The 18,305-nt window shown below is 39.9% G+C and overlaps 1 protein-coding gene across 2 annotated transcripts in view; it reads left to right on the plus strand.

The window, feature by feature from the left end:
- IQCB1 (IQ motif containing B1) overlaps positions 1-18,305 on the plus strand; it is an 80,817-nt gene that overhangs the window by 22,761 nt on the left and 39,751 nt on the right. For both annotated transcript variants that reach the window (XM_002813233.6, XM_054551419.2), the window contains exons 6-7: positions 13,203-13,296; positions 14,760-14,859. In XM_002813233.6, coding sequence (XP_002813279.2) covers positions 13,203-13,296; positions 14,760-14,859 — 194 coding nt within the window. The remainder of the gene's footprint in view (positions 1-13,202; positions 13,297-14,759; positions 14,860-18,305) is intronic.

Consider the following 18,305-nt stretch of genomic DNA (forward strand, 5'->3'; position numbering starts at 1 on the left):
TTTCCTCATCTTCATGGATTTATCTACCTTTGGTCTTTGATGCTGGTGACCTTCAGGTGGGGTTTCTGTGTGGACGTCCTTTTTGTTGATGTTGATGCTATTCCTTTGTTAGTTTTCCTTCTAACAGTCAGGCCCCCTGCTGCAGGTCTGCTGGAGTTTGCTGGAGGTCCACTCCAGACCATGTATGCCTGGGTATCACCAGCTGAGGCTACAGAACAGCAAACATTGCTGCCTGTTCCTTCTTCTGGAAGCTTCGTCCCAGAGGGGCACCCATCAGGTGCCAGCCAGAGCTCTCCTGTAGGTGTCTGTTGACCCCTGCTGGGAGGTGTCTCCCAGTGAGGAGGCACAGGGGTCAGGGACCCACTTGAGGAAGCAGTCTGTCCCTTAGCAGAGCTTGAGCGCTGTGCTGGGAGATGCTCTGCTCTCTTCAGAGCTGGCAGGCAGGAACATTTAAGTCTGCTGAAGCTGTGCCTACAGCCTCCCTTTCCCCCAGGTGCTCAGTCCCAGGGTGATGGGAGTTTTATGTATAAGCCTCTTACTGGGGCTGCTGCCTTTCTTTCAGAGATGCCCTGCCCATAGATGAGGCATCTAGAGAGGCAGTCTGGGTACAGCAGCACTGTACTTTGAGGTGCTGTAGCGGGCTCTCCCCAGTTCAAACTTCCCCACAGCTTTATTTACACTGTGAGGAGAAAACTGCCTACTCAAACCTCAGTAATGGCAGATGCCCCTCACCCCATCAAGCTGGAGAGTCCCAGGTTGACTTCAGACTGCTGTGCTGGCAGTGAGAATTTCAAGCCAGTGGTTCTTAGCTTGCCGGGCTCTGTGGGGGTTGGATCCGCTGACCTACACCACTTGGCTCCCTGGCGTCAGCCCTTTTTTCAGGGGAGTGAATGGTTTTGTCTTGCTGGTATTCCAGGTGCCACTGGGATATGAAAAAAAAACTCTTGCAGCTAGCTCAGTGTCTGCCCAAACGGCCGCTCAATTCTGTGCTTGAAACCCAGGGCCCTGGTTGTGTAGGCACCCAAGGGAATCTCCTGGTCTACGGGTTGTGAAGACTGTGGGAAAAGCATCGTATCTGGGCCTGAATGCACCGTTTCTCATGTCACGGTCCCTTACGGCTTCCCTTGGCTAGAGGAGGGAGTTCCCCGACCCCTTGGGCTTCCTGGATGAGACAGTGCCCCACCCTGCTTCGGATCACCCTCTGTGGGCTGCATCCACTGTCTAACCAGTCCCAATAAGATGAGCTGGGTACCTCCATTGGAAATGCAGAAATCACCCCCACCTGCATTGATCTCGCTGGGAGCTACAGACTGGAGCTGTTCGTATTCAGCCATCTTGCCAGCCACTCTTTCTTCTAGATTTTCTAGTTTATTTGCATAGAGGTATTTATAGTATTCTCTGATGGTAGTTTGTATTTCTGTGGGATCAGTGGTGATATCCCCTTTATCATTTTTTATTGTGTGTAGTGGACTCTTCTCTCTTTTCTTCTTTATGAATCTGGCTAGCAGTCTATCTATTTTGTTAATCTTTTCAGAAAACCACCTCCTGGATTCATTTTTTTTTTTTTGGAAGGGTTTTTTGTGTCTCTGTCTCCTTCAGTTCTGCTCTGATCTTAGTTATTTCTTGTCTTCTACTAGCTTTTGAATTTTCTTGCTCTTGCTTCTCTAGTTCTCTTAATTGTAATGTTAGGGTGTCAATTTTAGATCTTTCCCACTTTCTCCTGTGGGCATTTAGTGCTGTGAATTTCCCTCTAAACACTGCTGTAGCTGAGTTGCAGAGATTCTGGTATGTTGTGTCTTTGTTCTCATTGGTTTCAAATAACTTATTTATTTCTGCCTTAATTTTCTTATTTACCCAGTAGTCATTCAGGAACAGGTTGTTCAGCTTCCATGTAGTTGTGTGGTTTTGAGTGACTTTATTAATCCTGAGTTCTAATGTGATTGCAATGTGGACTGAGACTGTTTGTTATGATTTCTGTTCTTTTGCATTTGCTGAGGAGTGTTTTACTTCCAATTATGTGGTCAATTTTAGAAAAAGTGCGATGTGGTGCTGAGAAGAATGTATATTCTGTTGATTTGGGGTGGAGAGTTCTGTAGATGTCTATTAGGTCTGCTTGGTCCAGAGCTGAGTTCAAGTCCTAAATATCCTTCTTAATTTTCTGTCTCATTGGTCTGTCTAATATTGACAGTGGGGTGTTAAAGTCTCTCACTATTATTGTGTGGGAGTCTAAGTCTCTTCATCAGTCTCTAAGAATTTGCTTTATGAATCTGGGTGCTCCTGTATTGGGTGCATATATATTTAGGATAGTTAGCTCTTCTTGTTGCATTGATCCCTTTACCATTACATAATGCCCTTCTTTGTCTTTTTTGATCTTTGTTGGTTTAAAGTCTGTTTTATCAGAGACTAGGATTGCAACTCCTGCTTTTTTTTGCTTTCCATTTGCTTGGTAAATATTCCTCCATCCCTTTATTTTGAGCCTATGTGTGTATTTGCATGTGAGACGGGTCTCCTGAATACAGCACACAGATGGGTTGAGACTGTTTATACAATTTGCCAGTCTGTGTCTTTTAATTGGGGCATGTAGCCCATTTAAATTTAAGGTTAATATTGTTATGTGTGAATTTGATCCTGTCATTATGATGATGGCTGGTTATTTTGCACATTAGTTGATGCAGTTTCTTCATAGTGTCAATGGTCTTTAGAATTTGGTATGTTTTTGCAGTGCTTGGTACCGGTTTTTCATTTCCATATTTAGTGCTTCCTTCAGGACTCTTGTAAAGCCTGGTGGTGACAAAATCTCTCAGCATTTGCTTGTCTGTAAAGGATTTTATTTCTCCTTCACTTATGAAGCTTAGTTTGGCTAGACGTGAAATTCTGGGTTGAAAATTATTTCCTTTAAGAATGTTGAATATCGGCCTGCACTCTTTTCTGGTTTGTAGGGTTTCTGCAGAGAGATCTGCTGTTAGTCTGATGGGCTTCCCTTTGTGGGTAACCTGACCTTTCTCTCTGGCTGCCCCTAAGATTTATTCCTTCATTTCAACCTTGGAGAATCTGACAATTATGTGTGTTGGGGTTGGTATTCTCGAGGAGTATCTTAGTGGTATTCTCTGTATTTCTTGAATTTGAATGTTGGCTTGTCTTGCTAGGCTGGGGATGTTCTCCTAGGTAATACCCTGAAGTGTTTTCCAACTTGGTTCCATTCTCCCCATCACCTTCAGGTACACCAAGCAATCATACGTTTATCTTTTCACATAGTTCCATATTTCTTGGAGTCTTTGTTCATTTCTTTTCATTCTTCTTTCTCTAATCTTCTCTTCACACTTTGTTTCTTTATTTTATTTTATTATTATTATACTTTAAGTTTTAGGATACATGTGCACAATGTGTAGGTTAGTTACATATGTATACATGTGCCATGCTGGTGTGCTGCACCCATTAACTCGTCATTTAGCATTGGGTATATCTCCTAATGCTATCCCTCCCCACTCCCCCTACCCCACAACAGTCCCCAGAGAGTGATGTTCCCCTTCCTGTGCCCATGTGTTCTCATTGTTCAAATCCCACCTATGAGTGAGAACATGCGGTATTTGGTTTTCTACCCTTGCAATAGTTTACTGAGAATGATGATTTCCAATTTCATCCATGTCCCTACAAAGGACATGAACTCATCATTTTTTATGGCTGCATAGTATTCCATGGTGTATATGTGCCACATTTTCTTAATCCAGTCTATCACTGTTGGACATTTGGGTTTGTTCCAAGTCTTTGCTATTGTGAATAGTCCTGCAGTAAACATACATGTGCATGTGTCTTTATAGCAGCATAATTTATAGTCCTTTGGGTATATACCCAGTAATGGGATGGCTGGGTTAAATGGTATTTCTAGTTCTAGATCCCTGAGGAATCGCCACACTGACTTCCACAATGGTTGAACTAGTTTACAGTCCCACCAAGAGTGTAAAAGTGTTCCTATTTCTCCACATCCTCTCCAGCACCTGTTGGTTCCTGACTTTTTAATGATTGCCATTCCAACTGGTGTGAGATGGTATCTCATTGTGGTTTTGATTTGCATTTCTCTGATGGCCAGTGATGGTGAGCATTTTTTCATATGTCTTTTGGCTGCATAAATGTCTTCTTTTGAGAAGTGTCTGTTCATGTCCTTTGCCCACTTTTTGATGGGGTTGTTTGTTTTTTTCTTGTAAATTTGTTTGAGTTCATTGTAGATTCTGGATATTAGCCCTTTGTCAGATGAGTAGGTTGCAAAAATTTTCTCCCATTTTGTAGGTTGCCTGTTCACTCTGATGGTAGTTTCTTTTGCTGTGCAGAAGCTCTTGAGTTTAATTAGATCCCGTTTGTCAATTTTGGCTTTTGTTGCCATTGCTTTTGGTGTTCTAGACATGAAGTCCTTGCCCATGCCTATGTCCTGAATGGTAATGCCTAGGTTTTCTTCTAGGGTTTTTATGGTTTTAAATCTAACAGTTAAGTCTTTAATCCATCTTGAATTACTTTTTGTATAAGGTGTAAGGAAGGGATCCAGTTTTAGCTTTCTACATATGGCTAGCCAGTTTTCCCAGCACCATTTATTAAATAGGGAATCCTTTCCCCATTGCTTGTTTTTCTCAGGTTTGTCAAAGATCAGATAGTGGTAGATATGCAGCGTTATTTCTGAGGGCTCTATTCTTTTCCATTGATCTATAGCTCTGTTTTGGTACCAGTACCATGCTGTTTTGGTTACTGTAGCCTTGTAGTATTGTTTGAAGTCAGGTAGTGTGATGCCTCCAGCTTTGTTCTTTTGGCTTAGGATTGACTTGGCGATGCGGGCTCTTTTTTGGTTCCATATGAACTTTAAAGTAGTTTTTTCCAATTCTGTGAAGAAAGTCATTGGTAGCTTGATGGGGATGGCATTGAATCTATAAATTACCTTGGGCAGTATGGCCATTTTCATGGTATTGATTCTTCCTACCCATGAGCATGGAATGTTCTTCCATTTGTTTGTATCCTCTTTTATTTCATTGAGCAGTGGTTTGTAGTTCTCCTTGAAGAAGTCCTTCACATCTCTTGTGAGTTGAATTCCTAGGTATTTTATTCTCTTTGAAGCAATTGTGAATGGGAGTTCACTCATGATTTGGCTCTCTGTTTGTCTGTTATTGGTGTATAGGAATGCTTGTGATTTTTGCACGTTGATTTTGTATCCTGAGACTTTGCTGAAGTTGCTTATCAGCTTAAGGAGATTTTGGGCTGAGACAATGGGGTTTTCTAAATATACAATCATGTCATCTGCAAACAGGGACAATTTGACTTCCTCTTTTCCTAATTGAATACCCTTTATTTCCTTCTCCTGCCTAATTGCCCTGGCCAGAACTTCCAACACTATGTTGAATAGGAGTAGTGAGGGAGGGCATCCCTGTCTTGTGCCAGTTTTCAAAGGGAATGCTTCCAGTTTTTGCCCATTCAGTATGATATTGGCTGTGGGTTTGTCATAGATAGCTCTTATTATTTTGAGATACATCCCATCAATACCTAATTTATTGAGAGTTTTTAGCATGAAGGGTTGTTGAATTTTGTCAAAGGCCTCTTCAGCATCTATTGAGATAATCATGTGGTTTTTGTCTTTGGTTCTGTTTATATGCTGGATTACATTTATTGATTTGTGTATATTGAACCAGCCTTGCATCCCAGGGATGAAGCCCACTTGATCATGGTGGATAAGCTTTTTGATGTGCTGCTGGATTCGTTTTGCCAGTATTTTATTGAGGGTTTTTGCATCAATGTTCATCAAGGATATTGGTCTAAAATTCTCTTTTTTTGTTGTGTCTCTGCCCGGCTTTGGCATCAGGATGATGCTGGCCTCATAAAATGAGTTAGGGAGGATTCCCTCTTTTTCTATTGATTGGAATAGTTTCAGAAAGAATGGTACCAGTTCCTCCTTGTACCTCTGGTAGAATTTGGCCGTGAATCCATCTGGTCCTGGACTCTTTTTGGTTGGTAAGCTATTGCTTATTGCCACAATTTCAGATCCTGTTATTGGTCTATTCAGAGATTCAGCTTCTTCCTGGTTTAATCTTGGGAGAGTGTATGTGTCCAGGAATTTATCCATTTCTTCTAGATTTTCTAGTTTATTTGCATAGAGGTGTTTGTAGTATTCTCTGATGGTAGTTTGTATTTCTGTGGGATCGGTGGTGATATTCCCTTTATCATTTTTTATTGCGTCTATTTCATTCTTCTCTTTTTTTTCTTTATTAGTCTTGCTAGCGGTCTATCAATTTTGTTGATCCTTTCAAAAAACCAGCTCCTGGATTCATTAATTTTTTGAAGGGTTTTTTTTGTCTCTATTTCCTTCAGTTCTGCTCTGATTTTAGTTATTTCTTGCCTTCTGCTAGCTTTTGAATGTGTTTGCTCTTGCTTTTCTAGTTCTTTTAGTAATGTTAGGGTGTCAATTTTGGATCTTTCCTGCTTTCTCTTGTGGGCATTTAGTGCTATGAATTTCCCTCTACCTACTGCTTTGAATGTGTCCCAGAGATTCTGGTATGTTGTGTCTTTGTTCTCGTTGGTTTCAAAGAACATCTTTATTTCTGCCTTCATTTCGTTATGTACCCGGTAGTCATTCAGGAGCAGGTTGTTCAGTTTCCATGTAGTTGAGCGGTTTTGAGTGAGTTTCTTAATCCTGAGTTCTAGTTTGATTGCACTGTGGTCTGAGATAGAGTTTGTTATAATTTCTGTTCTTTTACATTTGCTGAGGAGAGCTTTACTTCCAACTATGTGGTCAATTTTGGAATAGGTGTGGTATGGTGCTGAAAAAAATGTATATTCTGTTGATTTGGGGTGGAGAGTTCTGTAGATGTCTATTAGGTCTGCTTGGTGCACAGCTGAGTTCAATTCCTGGGTATGCTTGTTAACTTTCTGTCTCGTTGATCTGTCTAATGTTGACAGTGGGGTGTTGAAGTCTCCCATTATTATTGTGTGGGAGTCTAAGTCTCTTTGTAGGTCACTCAGGACTTGCTTTTTGTATCTGGGTGCTCCTGTATTGGGTGCATATATATTTAGGATAGTTAGCTCTTCTTGTTGAATTGATCCCTTTATCATTATGTAATGGCCTTCTTTGTCTCTTTTGATCTTTGTTGGTTTAAAGTCTGTTTTATCAGTGACTAGGATTGCAACCCCTGCCTTTTTTTGTTTTCCATTTGCTTCGTAGATCTTCCTCCATCCTTTTATTTTGAGCCTATGTGTGTCTCTGCACATGAGATGGGTTTCCTGAATACAGCACACTGATGGGTCTTGACTCTTTATCCAGTTTGCCAGTCTGCATCTTTTAATTGGAGCATTTAGTCCATTTACATTTAAAGTTAATATTGTTATGTGTGAATTTGATCCTGTCATTATGATGTTAGCTGGTTATTTTGCTCGTTAGTTGATGCAGTTTCTTCTTAGTCTTGATGGTCTTTACATTTTAGCATGATTTTGCAGCGGCTTGTACCGGTTGTGCCTTCCCATGTTTAGTGCTTCCTTCAGGAGCTCTTTTAGGGCAGGCCTGGTGGTGACAAAATCTCACAGCATTTGCTTGTCTGTAAAGGATTTTATTTCTCCTTCACTTGTGAAGCTTAGTTTGGCTGGATATGAAATTCTGGGTTGAAAATTCTTTTCTTTAACAATGTTGAATATTGGCCCCCACTCTCTTCTGGCTTGTAGAGTTTCTGCCGAGATATCCGCTGTTAGTCTGATGGACTTCCCTTTGTGGGTAACCCGACCTTTCTCTCTGACTGCCCTTAACATTTTTTCCTTCATTTCATCTTTGGTGAATCTGACAATTATATGTCTTGGAGTTGCCCTTCTCGAGGAGTATCTTTGTGGCATTCTCTGTATTTCCTGAATCTGAATGTTGGTCTGCCTTGCTAGATTGGGGAAGTTCTCCTGGATAATATCCTGCAGAGTGTTTTCCAACTTGGTTCCATTCTCCCTGTCACTTTCAGGTACACCAATCAGACGTAGATTTGGTCTTTTCACATAGTCCCATACTTCTTGGAGGCTTTGTTCGTTTCTTTTTATTCTTTTTTCTCTAAACTTCCTTTCTCGCTTCATTTCATTCATTTCATCTTCCATCACTGATACCCTTTCTTCCAGTTGATAGCATCGGCTCCTGAGGCTTCTGCATTCTTCACGTAGTTCTCGAGCCTTGGCTTTCGGCTCCCTCAGCTCCTTTAAGCACTTCTCTGTATTGGTTATTCTAGTTATACATTCGTCTAAATTTTTTTCAGAGTTTTTAACTTCCTTGCCTTTGGTTTGAATTTCCTCCTGTAGCTCAGAGTAGTTTGATCGTCTGAAGCGTTCTTCTCTCAACTTGACAAAGTCATTCTCCGTCCAGCTTTGTTCCGTTGCTGGTGAGGAACTGCGTTCCTTTGGAGGAGGAGAGGCGCTCTGCTTTTTAGAGTTTCCAGTTTTTGTGCTCTGTTTTTTCCCCATCTTTGTGGTTTTATCTACTTTTGGTCTTTGATGATGGTGATGTACAGATGGGTTTTTGGTGTGGATGTCCTTTCTGTTTGTTAGTCTTCCTTCTAACAGACAGGACCCTCAGCTGCAGGTGTGTTGGAGTTTGGTAGAGGTCCACTCCAGGCCCTGTTTGCCTGGGTATCAGCAGCAGTGGCTGCAGAACAGCGGATTTTCGTGATCCGCGAATGCTGCCGTCTGATCATTCCTCTGGAAGTTTTGTCTCAGAGGAGTACCCGGCCGTGTGAGGTGTCAGTCTGCCCCTACTGGCGGGTGCCTCCCAGTTAGGCTGCTCGGGGGTCAGGGATCAGGGACCCACTTGAGGAGGCAGTCTGCCCGTTCTCAGATCTCCAGCTGCTTGTTGGGAGAACCACTGCTCTCCTCAAAGCTGTCAGACAGGGCCATTTAAGTCTGCAGAGGTTACTGCTGTCTTTTTGTTTGTCTGTGCCCGCCCCTAGAGGTGGAGCCTACAGAGTCAGGCAGGCCTCCTTGAGCTGTGGTGGGCTCCACCCAGTTGGAGCTTCCCAGCTGCTTTGTTTACCTAAGTGATCCTGGGCAATGGCGTGTGCCCCTCCCCCAGCCTCGCTGCCACCTTGCAGTTTGATCTCAGGCTGCTGTGCTAGCAATCAGCGAGACTCGGTGGGTTTAGGACCCTCTGAGCCAGGTGCGGGATATAATCTCCTGGTGCGCCGTTTTTTAATCCCATTGGAAAAGCGCAGTATTAGGGTGGGAGTGACCCGATTTTCCAGTGCCGTCTGTCACCCCTTTCTTTGACTAGGAAAGGGAACTGCCTGACCCCTTGCACTTCCCGAGTGAGGCAATGCCTCGCCCTGCTTTGGCTGGCGCACGGTGCACTGCACCCACTGTCCTGCGCTCACTGTCTGGCACTCCCTAGTAAGATGAACCCAGTACCTCAGATGGAAATGCAGAAATCACCCGTCTTCTGCGTCGCTCATGCTGTGAGCTGTAGACCGGAGCTGTTCCTATTTGGCCATCTTGGCTGCCACACACTTTATTTCATTAAGTTGATCTTCATTGTCTTATATCCTTCCTTCTCCTTGATCAATTTGGCTGTTGATACTTGTGTATGCTTCATGAAGTTCTCGTGCTGTGTTTTTCAGCTCCATCAGGTCATTTATGTTCTCCTCTAAACTGGTTATTCTAGTTAGCAATTTGTCTAACCTTTTTTCAAGGTTCTTAGCTTCCTTACACTGGATTAGAACATGCTCCTTCAGCTCAGAGGAGTTTGTTATTACCCACCTTCCGAAGCCTACTTCTGTTAATTCATCAAACTCATTCTTGGTCCACTTTTGTGCCCTTGCTGGGGAGGAATCGCGATCATTTGGTGGAGAAGAGGCGTTCTGGTTTTTGGAATGTTCAGCCTGTTTGTGCTGGTTTTTCTTCATCTTCGTGGGTTTATCTACCTTTGATCTTCTATGCTGATGACCTTTGGATGGGGATTTTGTGTGGGTTTCCTTTTTGTTGATGTTGATGTTATTGCTTTCTGTTTGTTAGTTTTCCTTCTAAGAGGTCCCTCTTCTGCAGGTCTGCTGGAGTTTGCTGGAGGTCCACTCCAGACCCTGTTTGCCTGGGTATCAGCAGCAGAGGCTGCAGAACAGCAAATATTACTCTCAGCTCCTTCCTCTGGAAGCTTCGTCTCAGAGTGGCACCCACCTGATGCCTGCCAGAGCTCTCCTGTATGGAGGTGTCTCCCAGTCTGGAGGCACGGGCTCAGGGACCCACTTGAGGAGGCATTCTGTTCCTTAGCAGAGCTCTGGCACTAACAAATTCAAATTCAGTATATCAGTTGTGCTTGGAGATGCGCCGCTCTCTTCAGAGGTGGCAGGCAGGAACATTTAAGTCTGCTGAAACTGCACCCACAGTCTCCCCTGTCCCCAGGTGCTCTGTCCCAGGGAGATGGGAGTTTTATGTATAAGCCTCTTACTGGGGCTGCTGCCTTTGTTTCAGAGATGACTTGCCCAGTGAGGAGGAATCTAGAGAGGCAGTCTGGCCACAGCTGCCTTGCTGTGCTGCAGTGAGTTCCACCCAGTCCAAACTTCCCAGTGGCGTCCTTAACACTGTGAGGGGAAAACTGCCTACTCAAGCCTCAGTAATGGTGGATGCCCTTCCCACCACCAAGCTCAATTGTCTCAGGTTGGTCGACTTCAGACTGCTGTGCTGGGAGCGAGAATTTCAAGCCAGTGGTTCTTAGCTTGCTGGGCTCCGTGGGAGCTGGACCCGCTGAACAAGACCTCTTGGCTCCTTGGCTTCAGACCCCTTTCCAGGGGAGTGAACAGTCTGTCTTGCTAGGGTTTTAGCCACCACTGAGGTATAAAAAGAAACTCCTGCAGCTAGCTCAGTGTCTGCCCAAACAGCTGACCAATTTTGTGCTTGAAACCCAGGGCCCTGGTGGTTTAGGCACACAGGGAATCTCCTGGTCTGTGGGTTGCAAAATCCATGGGAAAAACTTAGTATCTGGGCCGGATAGCACAGTCCCTCCCTTCCCTTGGCTAGGGGAGGGAGGTCCCCAGCCTCTTGCACTTCCCAGGTGAGGCAATGCGCCACTCGGCTTCTGCTTGCCATCTGTGGGCTGCGCCCATTGTCTAACCAGTCCCATTGAGATGAACTGGGTACCTCAGTTGGAAATGCAGAATCACTGCCTTCTGCATTGGTATGGCTGAGAGCTTCAGACCAGAGCTGTTCCCCTTCAACCATCTTGCCAGATCCCCCTGGCAGAGAATTTAACTCAGTGGTAGAGCGTATGTGTTCCATGTAATAGGTTACAAATTCCATTTCTGATTTCTCCACTGGCATTTTGTGGGATGTTAGCACTAAATAAATATTTGCTAGATTTAGTTTAATTCAGGTTAGTTGAAGTCACATAAACTATAGGAATTATGTTGGATTTGATTTCTTTTGCTGGCTGTGCCACAAACTAACTCTAGGTTCTATAGCAAATCACTGGATTTCACTGTATCTCATTTTCCTCATTTGTAAAATAATTTCTGTCCCATTAATAGCTCAGACCATTATGTAAGCTTTATCTTTTCTTCAAAGCACCTTTATTTAATATTCCTATTTAAGAGCATTAATAATTCTTTTTCCTTATATATTATTAAAATTATGTATTAATATGTTATGTATTTGTATATTACTTTCATTATAAATATACTTATTCAGTTAATTATTTTCATTTATAGAATCCTTAATGCTTTTCATAATATTTTTCTGTCCTTTATTATTGTATTTTTATTGAGATAAAAGATTCTTTAATGTTATCCAAGAATTAATTGGCTACAGAAAAAGTAAGGCCACTTAACCACAGGGCAAAATTAAAACAGGGGCATAAAAAAGATGTGACAAAAACTTGAATTAATTTATTAGTCTATTTACCTAGGAGCTTTTCAATCAGATTTTTGTTTTAATTAGATAGTACGTAGTTAGTAGATCATATGGTGGGACATACATGTTCTGGCCTAAAATACAAAGTGGTTTTGTGTGAGTGTATGTGATAATTTTGATTTAAAGGTAAATTTTGTTAACCTGCCTCAGGAACAATGAATTTGTGGGTGACATTATCTCACATGCATTTTAAGGAAAGTAGGAAGTCTAAGAGTACAACACTATCTTTTGGGATTGACAACAATGAGAATTACCATGCCCTTTCTGATGTATCTTTAGGTAAAACTCTGGCAAAGGTAGTTTCCTGAACTAAAAGGATAAAAGGATTCTTGCTCTAATGTGACGTTTCTTATGAGTTTTTTTTTTTCCATTGTTATATTCAAGTCAGCACTTGTCAGTTTACTAAATACCTGTGTAGCTCTGTGCTAGAATATTAGAAAGAAAATACTTTCATTATTATAAAGAATAATCATGGCAATCATAATATTTTTGCTGGTCTCATCATTACTTTTGGGCTATAGTACAAACATTCAGGACATGGATGAGATTAGTGACCTTTATCCAATGTTCCACTAAAGTTACATGGCCAATAAATGACAAAATTGTAAATGGAATCTATACTTCTTATTTCTCCTTGTGGCACTCTAATTTATAATAATTTCTCATCCTACTTTCCAGAAAGGAAGAGCCAGAAAAAATTGTCATTTATTTGTTGACTAAATGTTGATTGAACATTTACTATGTGTCAGAACTGTCCTAGAAACTGAGTTTGTATGGGGAGCTAAATGACATGATCTCCGCCCTCCTAAACTTATGAGTAGAAATTGGAACTGAAATACACTATTAATAATGCTTCTCATGCTGACATCTACATTTGCATATTGCAGTTATTTTCACCCAAGTTGTATAACCAAATCAACCACCTAACTTTGTGCAAGTACAGATATCCCAACTGCCTTTGGAGATTCAAATTCAGTATATTTGAACTAAAGCTTGTGCATAGATGTGTTTAAGAAGCTCAACAGGTGATTCTGATGCATAGCAAGTATTAAGAAATCCTAGTGTATCAACTTGTAGCCCTTACACTACTTATATTGTTTTATTTTATCTGGATAACAACTATTTCTAGTAGATATTACTATCCTGTAACCACAAGTTTTACAAATTAAGAAACTAAAGGCAACAAAATCATTTCCCTCATAAATAGCGAAGTTCAATCCAGAAACTGTATCCTCTAACTCCCCAGAGAGAAGTCTCCTTAAAAAAAAAAAAAAAAAAAAACTATAGAAAAGTAAACTGGGCTTATCTTTTATGTTAAGGCTGAAGAAAAAGATGAATTACTACACTTTTTCCAAATTGTGACTGATTCTCTCTTCTGGCTTTTGGGAGGCCATGTTGAACTTATTCAGAATGGTAAGAGAAAAGATTTTAATGTAACTAATAGCTATTGTAGAGTCAACTGCTAACAGTTTGATCTTTTTTTCCAAAAACAAATGCCACATTAACTGTGCAGATAACCACACTGAAATGAAACCATGTTGAAATAAGCTCACAATTTTTTAAAATGGATATTCCAGTTTTACATAGCCAACATCAACAATGTGAATATTAAGGAGAATACTGTTGAAATAAAACTTTAGCTTTTTCTGTTTAGCAAATCTAAGATGAAGACAAATGATAATTTGAGCAGTTTATTCCTGAAAATAACTTCTAAGTTTAAAAGATTACAGTCAGTGTTTTAGACCTATCATGAGAGAAATCCCTATGTTCAGGGTGGATATGATTTAACTCATATAGTCTAACTATCCAAGTAAGAATAAGCTTTTATTTAATGACTTTTTAGTAAACTTGGAAGTTATAGGCTATTTCTGTTTACATTGAGAGATATAAACATGTATGAGTTTTATGTTTTCTTAAGACTGAAAAAATAATTCTTAGTTACATTCATGGTGCTCTGCCTAGAAAAATTTCATCTAATATAGATGTAACACTTTAAGAATATTTTTTAAGTAATACTTGAACTGAAATTTTACTTTTAGCTTTTCTCCTCAGAATCATTGCATGCACATAATTTAAAGAGTCAAATAGTTCTATAAGGATCATTAAAACACACACAATCCCTGACCCTCATGCCCATTCCATTTCTCATTTTCCAAAGGCAACTACTTTCAGTTAGTATAACTAATACCTTTGGTAGTTATGCTTAGTTATTGAGCATGGAATGGAATGGAAACTGACATTTATTAGAAATGTTCCCTGTTCTACGATATTTTACATTAGCTCATGTGAGAGCTATTATTTCTAGTTTTACAGATGAAGAAATAGTTTCTAAGAGGTTAAGCAACTTGTATGAGTATCCAGTGCTAAATCGTTATAACTGGCTGCTCAGAGCTTAAAGATTACAAATCAATAAAAGGAAATTTTTGTAGTTAGTGTATTCATTATTATATAAAACAGTATGTCACAAAATTAAATTTTTTAAGGATGTGAGCAACCACTTATAGTCATCTGTGCCATTTCCATTTCCTTATATTCTGTCTTTGCAGGAAATTTGTTTTTATTCACTGAAATTCATTGATAGAAGAAAAAGATTCAGATTTAGGATACGATATCTTCAATTTAAAGAGAGATAACAGTAGATTCTTAGCTTAGTATTTATGCCTATTTTCTGACTATATTCATAAAAATGAAATGACTTATTTATGGCTATTTAAAATTGCCATGAATTTTACATCTTAAAGTCTTCTTTATTGTAGAGTCTACAAAGTCAGAAAGTTTAGCAGAGATGGTCATGCTTTGATTTGATTTGAAAAGAACAAAATCTTCCGTTGTTATCATAAAATCTTTAATCTTTCTTTTTTTTTCTTTTCCTTTAGTACTACAAAGTGATCATTTCTTACATTTACTGCAAGCTGACAATGTCCAAATAGGATCTGCAGTCATGATGATGCTACAGAATATACTACAGATCAACAGGTGACTTGGTTTTTACAAAATGTTACTGTTTTTTTTTTTTTATCAGAAGCATTACCAATTTTATTCCAATTTTGCTAAAATTGACTGCATATGACTTGCATATAATGTATATACAAGTATATGCACTATATACTTGTATATAATGCTGAAGTTCCATCACCATTGTCTTTCAGAAAAAAATTAATATAAAATACTACAAAAGACTGGAAATTTATTATTAAATTGATACGTTATAACAGAGCTTAAGATTTTAGCTCAAATCTCAGGCTTAAAGAAGAGAATTAGTGTGATAATCTGAATAAAAATATTGAGATCACAACAAAAAATGTTTAATCACATTTATTTAATAAACTTCAAGCTCGGTAGTTTTACAGATGCTCAAGAAGGGTATAAAAGAAGCAACTGGCAATTATTCAGGGTAAAATGAAAGAGCAGAGTATACACAATTGAAATAATCCATTCTTTCAGTTTAGTATGAATTTATTATGCAGCTGCTGTGTGTCATTGCAGTTATAGAGTTGATTAAGATATAAACCTTGTCTTCAAAGAGCTTACAATAGAATGGAAAAGACAGACACACAAATGTCATTGTATACATTAAGTTACAATATTAAAAGTGACCATAAATGTTAATAACCCAAACCGAGGGGAGGTGCTTCCTGGAGAAGGTAATATCTGAGATGAAACTTCAAGGATAGTATATTGGCCAGGGAGGAAGAGGAGAAAGAGAAAGCAGTATTTCCAGGCAACATAAGCAAAAGCACAGAGATAAGAAACAACATGCTGAGGATGAAAAGTAGGTACAAATTCATTATTGTTGGGATATAAATTTCCATATAGGGAGGTTACTAGCAAGCTTGGCTGAGACTCAAAGTCATGAAGAATTTATGTGCTGTGTTAAGGGAATGGAGTCTAATCCTATAGACAACAGGGACCATTGAAGATTTTTTTTTTTATGTTCTTTTTTTTTTTTCCTCTTTTTTTTATTATTATTATACTTTAAGTTTTAGGGTACATGTGCACAATGTGTAGGTTAGTTACATATGTATACATGTGCCATGCTGGTGTGCTGCACCCATTAACTCATCATTTAGCATTAGGTATATCTCCTAATGCTATCCCTCCCCACTCCCCCCACCCCACAACAGTCCCCAGAGTGTGATGTTCCCCTTCCTGTGTCCGTGTGTTCTCATTGTTCAATTCCCATCTATGAGTGAGAACATGCGGTGTTTGGTTTTTTGTCCTTGCGATAGTTTACTGAGAATGATGATTTCCAATTTCATCCATGTCCCTACAAAGGACATGAACTCATCATTTTTTATGGCTGCATAGTATTCCATGGTGTATATGTGCCACATTTTCTTAATCCAGTCTATCACTGTTGGACATTTGGGTTTGTTCCAAGTCTTTGCTATTGTGAATAGTGCCGCAATAAACATACGTGTGCATGTGTCTTTATAGCAGCATGATTTATAGTCCTTTGGGTATATACCCAGAATGGGATGGCTGGGTCAAATGGTATTTCTAGTTCTAGATCCCTGAGGAATCGCCACACTGACTTCCACAATGGTTGAACTAGTTTACAGTCCCACCAAGAGTGTAAAAGTGTTCCTATTTCTCCACATACTCTCCAGCACCTGTTGTTTCCTGACTTTTTAATGATTGCCATTCCAACTGGTGTGAGATGGTATCTCATTGTGGTTTTGATTTGCATTTCTCTGATGGCCAGTGATGATGAGCATTTTTTCATGTGTCTTTTGGCTGCACAAATGTCTCCTTTTGAGAATTGTCTGTTCATACCCTTTGCCCACTTTTTGATGGGGTTGTTTGTTTTTTTCTTGTAAATTTGTTTGAGTTCATTGTAGATTCTGGATATTAGCCCTTTGTCAGATGAGTAGGTTGTGAAAATTTTCTCCCATTTTGTAGGTTGCCTGTTCACTCTGATGGTAGTTTCTTTTGCTGTGCAGAAGCTCTTGAGTTTAATTAGATCCCATTTGTCAATTTTGGCTTTTGTTGCCATTGCTTTTGGTGTTCTAGACATGAAGTCCTTGCCCATGCCTGTGTCCTGAATGGTAATGCCTAGGTTTTCTTCTAGGGTTTTTATGGTTTTAAATCTAACAGTTAAGTCTTTAATCCATCTTGAATTAATTTTTGTATAAGGTGTAAGGAAGGGATCCAGTTTTAGCTTTCTACATATGGCTAGCCAGTTTTCCCAGCACCATTTATTAAATAGGGAATCCTTTCCCCATTCCTTGTTTTTGTCAGGTTTGTCAAAGATCAGATAGTTGTAGCTATGCGGTGTTATTTCTGACGGCTCTAGTCTGTTCCATTGATCTATATCTCTGTTTTGGTACCAGTACCATGCTGTTTTGGTTACTGCAGCCTTGTAGTATAGTTTGAAGTCAGGTAGCATGATGCCTCCAGCTTTGTTCTTTTGGCTTAGGATTGACTTGGCGATGCGGGCTCTTTTTTGGTTCCATATGAACTTTAAAGTAGTTTTTTCCAATTCTGTGAAGAAAGTCATTGGTAGCTTGATGGGGATGGCATTGAATCTATAAATTACCTTGGGCAGTATGGCCATTTTCATGATATTGATTCTTCCTACCCATGAGCATGGAATGTTCTTCCATTTGTTTGTATCCTCTTTTATTTCATTGAGCAGTGGTTTGTAGTTCTCCTTGAAGAGGTCCTTCACGTCCCTTGTAAGTTGGATTCCTAGGTATTTTATTCTCTTTGAAGCAATTGTGAATGGGAGTTCACTCATGATTTGGCTCTCTGTTTGTCTGTTATTGGTGTATAAGAATGCTTGTGATTTTTGTACATTCATTTTGTATCCTGAGACTTTGCTGAAGTTGCTTATCAGCTTAAGGAGATTTTGGGCTGAGACAATGGGGTTTTCTAGATATACAATCATGTCATCTGCAAACAGGGACAATTTGACTTCCTCTTTTCCTAATTGAATACCCTTGATTTCCTTCTCCTGCCTGATTGCCCTGGCCAGAACTTCCAACACTGTTGAATAGGAGTGGTGAGAGAGGGCATCCCTGTCTTGTGCCAGTTTTCAAAGGGAATGCTTCCAGTTTTTGCCCATTCAGTATGATATTGGCTGTGGGTTTGTCATAGATAGCTCTTATTATTTTGAGATACATCCCATCAATACCTAATTTATTGAGAGGTTTTAGCATGAAGGGTTGTTGAATTTTGTCAAAGGCCTTTTCTGCATCTATTGAGATAATCATGTGGTTTTTGTCTTTGGTTCTGTTTATATGCTGGATTACATTTATTGATTTGTGTATATTGAACCAGCCTTGCACCCCAGAGATGAAGCCTACTTGATCTTGGTGGATAAGCTTTTTGATGTGCTGCTGGATTCGGTTTGCCAGTATTTTATTGAGGATTTTTGCATCAATGTTCATCAAGGATATTGGTCTCAAATTCTGTTTTTT

This window comes from Pongo abelii, chromosome 2, assembly GCF_028885655.2.
Source record: "Pongo abelii isolate AG06213 chromosome 2, NHGRI_mPonAbe1-v2.0_pri, whole genome shotgun sequence".
NCBI classification, from domain to species: domain Eukaryota; kingdom Metazoa; phylum Chordata; class Mammalia; order Primates; family Hominidae; genus Pongo; species Pongo abelii.